This window comes from Thermobia domestica, chromosome 3 (assembly GCF_964235325.1).
Source record: "Thermobia domestica chromosome 3, izTheDome1.hap1.1, whole genome shotgun sequence".
In the NCBI taxonomy this organism is placed as follows: domain Eukaryota; kingdom Metazoa; phylum Arthropoda; class Insecta; order Zygentoma; family Lepismatidae; genus Thermobia; species Thermobia domestica.
Window position 1 is genome coordinate 1,788,792 of NC_137456.1, and position 6,000 is coordinate 1,794,791.

At 33.9% G+C, this 6,000-nt stretch overlaps 1 protein-coding gene across 1 annotated transcript in view; it reads right to left on the reverse strand.

Annotated features, from left to right (window-relative positions):
- LOC145681343 (uncharacterized) overlaps positions 1-427 on the reverse strand; it is a 30,242-nt gene extending 29,815 nt beyond the window's left edge. The window contains exon 1 of the mRNA XM_081752999.1: positions 306-427. Within this exon, the coding sequence (XP_081609125.1) occupies positions 306-427 (122 nt within the window). The remainder of the gene's footprint in view (positions 1-305) is intronic.
- Between the last annotated feature and the right edge of the window lie 5,573 nt (positions 428-6,000).

A 6,000-nucleotide genomic window follows, 5' to 3' on the forward strand; every position in this document is an offset into this window, starting at 1 on the left:
TTTTTCAGCTACCGGGTGTCAGGTGTCTCCCACCTACTCTCACATATTTTGGATAAAAGGGCGTGTAAAAAAAACTAGAGTATTGTTGTCGTCCGAGAAGAATTGAACTTCAAATATAAGATTTTTTGAGACGAAACTTGAAAAACTTTTTGTTATAACCTCACATACTTGGATTATGAGTTTATTTATTTATATCTCTTTCACTCTTCCCGCCTCTTTCACATATTACTAATACATCTTCCATGACATTATAATAATTTGAGGGGCATACAAATACAGGGTAATAAATACTCTTTCTAACTTACTCGATATAAGCACTATTTGTGTTAAGGACTGTATTCCTTGTAAAACGTTCATTGTATAATACAATCCACTCAACTACAAGCTTTGATCCTTTCATCTTCCCTGTCTTTGGATGCTCTACCATATTTTACAAAATCGTCGGAGTTGGACTAGTGGTTTTGTCTCCATAAATCACATCACACAAGTAGCTTTCTCGACACAGAATCCACCACTGTCGCTTTGCTTGCTTACTTTAGTCTAATACGACACGTAGTCCTATTTATGATATTTTTAGACAAAACAAAAATATGGGAGGTATTAAACATTGCACAAGACAGATAAGTCCCTATCAACAATAATGTCTCACAAAACTTGAGCTAAAGCTTGGGAAAAAATATATCTTATTTATGAAAGTGGTGTCCTGAAGAGTCTTCATTGTAATGTTAAAACCAAGTATGGATAATGCACAACTTTTCGAAAAAGTTGTTTCATAGCTCGACAAATTCATTGAAGTTCATGAACTCACTCATCACAGAGTCGAACTAGAAACCAGCGGTTCAAAACGCATCTTTCATATGAATTGTCTTAAAATATTAAACCTTGCAAATTGTCTTCACCATTTGAAATACATTGTAAAATAATGTGTTATGCGAGTATGTAAAAGCATTCTTTGACAGATAAATGAATTCAGGATTTTGTAAAATTCAATATCTAAGAAATTGGAAATGTTGCTAATGTTTCTCCACACCAGATTTCTTTACTAGTTGAAACTACAAATTTAAAATTTTGTGCATACGCCGTAAAATATATGTAGGAAAAATTGAGAAACTCCAAAACTGTAAGTACCTATTCCATTAATTACATCAAATAAACATCTGAAAGCTATACGTTATACATATTTTCCCTCATGCTTGAAGCTGAAAGATGTTATTTTCCCTCATGCTTGTTTTCATAACGTTATTGGCACTCAAAATCCCTTAGAAAAGAAGTATGTTCACTGCATATGATCAATTCTTTAAAAGAAATACATTTAAGTGTAAAATGCCAATTTTCTCCGTCCTAATTGAAGTGGATATTTTAAAATGAAATATTCCTGTTCTGTAAATTTAAAAAGCGGACATTAAACATTCTGCCATAAAGTCCAGTGGTTCAAAAAAGATTTTATTCCTCCTTGTGTGTTCTCCATATTAATTAGTCTCCAGCCTATTCCAATTTACATTCCAAGCATGTTCCCAGCGTACTTCTATTTGTATCTTCGGTAATTACTGGTAACTACTAGTTTAGTTTTTTTATCTTTGTATGAGGGATTTGTGGCAGATTACTCACGATTGTGAGGTGAAGCCCACAGGAGGTTCGAATCCCTCTGAAAAACAATGTCAGAGGTTTTACTGTCCTCAATATTTCTGTGTTCATGTCCCTGTCGTGTTTGGAATAATTCGAAAGGACGTGAGGTGTCATTCGCGAACAATGTCACAATCAGGGAGAATTTAAAAAAAGGATTGGCAAAGCATGAAACTTGTATTTAGGAGACCCGGGTTTGAAGCTCGTCATGGCTATTAATTTTTCTTAATTATAAGGTATTGTTTACATAATTGTTATTGTAATTCTGTTATGTCTTTATTATTATTATTATTATTATTATTATTATTATTATTATTTTAAAAAGTTTATAATTATTCAATTTCAAGTCTTTTTGTTGATATGGAACGTATATGAAATGGTGAATTGCTTAAAACATTAATATTTTTAGCAGCAGTAGTAGAAGAAGTAGTAAAACCATAAGAAATTGCTGGGAAACGATAACCTTTGTTTTAGATCAATCGTATTTTTGATCCATACTAATGATATGTCTTAGGTATTCATTTATTGTTCGCTGAACACATTACGTTCCCAGACAATACGAATCAAGGCTGATACGGCTGACTTCACCTTGTGGTCGTATTTCGTAGGTCATTTTTCTGTTGCCAGTGCACTGAAGTAAGTCGTATCAACACTAAGACCAAGAAAAATTGAATATTTTCCATGCTATCTTACATTGGAAGTATCAACACTATATATTATTAAAAAATCCTTTAATTACGTAACGGGAATCGAACCCAGGACCACCAACATGTGAAAGCAACGCTTATCCCACTACTCTAAGACATTGCTGTTAATTAAGGGGGAAAACTTGTGGTAAAGTGTCTTCAGCAAATTGCACACTTTTACAATTTCAATGTTGTAAAACTCTTGCGTGCGCGGGCCACATATCACGTCTTCGCCAGCCAATGCTTAGAGATTTTTATATTTCCAATATCAAGTATACTGGATAAAATGTTGAACTCGACAATCTGCAATGTATATTAATGACTCTTCAAAGAGTATAATTGTAAAGAAATGCCCGAAGAGATATATTTAAAGTGAAGCTATACACATAACATTAGCCGCGATGCTAAAGCAGAATGTTAAACTTGGTCATAGCTAAATGCTGCAACAACATCCACTAATACTAATTCTATCACTCATTTTCAACAATTTACTTTGAAATTTAGATTTGAATTATTCTGAGTATTGTATCTACATTAAACTTTCAATTCTTTTATGACTGAAACAGAAGTTTTACAACATTGAAATTGTAAAAGCGTGCAATTTGCTGAAGACACTTCACAACAAGTTTTTCCACTCAATTAACAGCGAGTAGTGCGATAAGCGTTAGCTTCACATCCTGGTGGTCCTGGCTTCCATTCCCGTTAGGAAATTAAAGAAATTTTTTATCATGTATAGTGTTGATACTTCCAATGTAAGATAATATGGAAAATATTCAATTTCTCTTGGTCTTAGTGTTGACACGACTTTCTTCAGTGCACTGACAATAGAGAAGTGACCTACGAAACACGACCACAAGATGAAGTCAGCCGTATCAACCTTCCTTCGTACTGTCTGGGAACGTAAGGTGTTCAGCAAACAATTGATGAATATGTAAGGCATATCGTTAGCATGGGTCAAAAATACGACTGATCTAAAAACAAAGGTTATCGTTTCCCAGCAATTACTTATGTTTTTACTACTTCCACTACTACTGCTGCTAAAAATATTAATGTCTTAAGCAATTCACCATTTCATATACGTTCCATATCAACAAAAAGACTTAAACTGAATAATTACAAACTTTATAAAATATAAAACATGCAGCCAAGTCTCGATTTCCCACTAATAATAATAATAATAATAATAATAATAATAATAATAATAATAATAATAATAATAAAGAAAGAGCAGAATTACAGTACAAATTACGTAAACAACACCTTATAATTAAGAACAATAATGTTACGACAGTATTTGAACCCGAGCACTGAAATACGAGTTTCATGATTTGCCAATGCTCTTCTTTTTAATTTGCTCTAATTGTGGTATTGTTCGTCAGTGACACTTCGTGACCTTTCGACTTATTCCAAACACGACAGGGACACAAACACAGAAATATCGAGGACAGTTAAAATTCCGACCTTGTTTTTCAGAGGGATTCGAACCTCCAGTGGGCTTCATCTCACAATCGTCAGTAATCTGCCAGGAATTCCTCATACAAAGATAACAAAATAAACTAGTAGTTACGGAAGATACAAACAGAACTTTCTATTTCTGCACGTGTTGATACAATTCAAAGAATGCGAAAATAATGTCTATCGTCTTCTTTGGAAATTAGAAGTTAAGGTGACGAAGAATAGTAATATAAATCGGTACTATAGTTAAAAACGATGACGTAGCCTAACTTTGAAGAACGTTTTGTGATATTTTCTTCATTGTTTTTAAGTTACAGAAGGAAATCTCGAGTCAGTCATTGTGGCACTCACACAAGAACGTCTATTTATACGATCATTAGTATCTTGTGTATAATCTTACGTGCAACGACTTTAGCTAGCTAATAGTTTGATTGGAAGCTGCAGTGATGCTGTAGGTATGTGGTTAGCGCATTGAGCTTCTATTCGGCTTACCCAGGTTCAAATTCCGGCCTGGTTCAAACCTTTTCAAATGTTTCAACACATTGATTGTGACAAGCAAACTTTCCTCTCCTGAAAGAAAAATATGCTGGAATGAGGAGAATTCGACAAGTTTTAGCAATGGAAACAATGATTTACAAACTTATTTCCAGCAGTTGACTAGATTTGATGTTTTCAACTACTTTCAAGCATTTCCTGATTCATGCATATTCTTTATTTTTATTTCTCTAAACATACAATATATAAAGCAATAATACATTACATACACAGCAATATTGAGAATAATATATGGTGTTTATTGAACAACACGATCCGAATCATAGAGATTCATCTGAGAATAGAGAACTGTTTCGTTAGTCACCTACTTCACATTTTTTTTCTGGATCAGGGCTACCAATTGCTGTCAGTGTCTATAAAAGTTTCGTGTAAGTTAGGTTGCATCTGTCCAGGCGTTCTAACAACTGCAAATTTATCTGGAAGCCAAGTGATGGAATTAGAGCACTTAGGGGGAGATACATTTGCTGGTGGTTGTGCATGTTATACCGCTACTTATATGTGCACTGATTCAGTTTACTGAATTCTGTACTATCTTTGCGTTCTGGTCTTTGCATTCACTCATTAGGCAAAAGAAAATTCTACTTAACGGAAACAAAGTTAATACTTGTGAAAACTCTAATATTTCTTCATTTTGAACATTGTTACGTAGCTCTATCAGACAGCATGCCTAAATTCCTATATATACGGTTTCCTTATAATCTCAAACGATTTAATGTTTAACGCAATACCACAGAAAGCTAAACCTTCTGAAACTTGGCGATGGACCTTATGAATTCATCCATTCATTCATTCTTCTCTTGGAAGCTTTGCGCTTTGAACAGCCTTCCTACTTATTTCACAGCGCCTAAACATTCATTTTTATACATATTGGATTATGTACAATAATTTTTGTATCTGTATTTGTAGATGTGGGTCATTTCAATTATTATTTTATAAATACTTATTATTGTAATATTAATCCTGATCATTGCATGACCAAGTGGGGACAAGACATAATTGGCCTTAATTTCGTCATGTAAAATAAGACTAAATTAGACACACACAAATGCATAAAGTTTCAAACTGATTTAATACTGAAAAGATGATTCGAATTTATTATGAAATTGATTTAGACAGAGATACCATGTAAATTAAAGCTTAGGAAAAAATTATAATTTAAATGTTACAAAGGTAGTTTAACTTACATATGACCTAGTTTCCAACGCTGCTGTCACTTACGTAGTTGAACCAAAACAGTTGTAACCTGCGTTGTTATCAGCTTAGGTGTCTTAGCTTGCAGTGCCGGTGTATCGTATTATTACTAAAAATGGTGCAGAAAGTGAGTCCTGATTGGAAAGAGTGTGTCATAGATTTTTCCCACATATATTTTTGAACCAACGTAATGCCAAAATAGTTTAACCGTCGAAACGACCACAGCTAAAGATATTCAAACAAAGAAATACAAGTAAAGTCCATGCAGAAATATTCAACGTTATCACGAAAGCTGTGGCTTCAGGTGCTTCGTGGAATTAGTCGACTTGCAACCCAGCAGAGTCTACCCCTCTAACGTAACAAGGACCAGTCTTTAAGTCTATCCCAGCGCACTATTAACTACGTAATTTGTCTCCGTTTTGACCTGCGGTTCATAAGTGCTTACCACACCACACTGCTGAAATTAAGCCTTACTGTATGAAAGAAACTT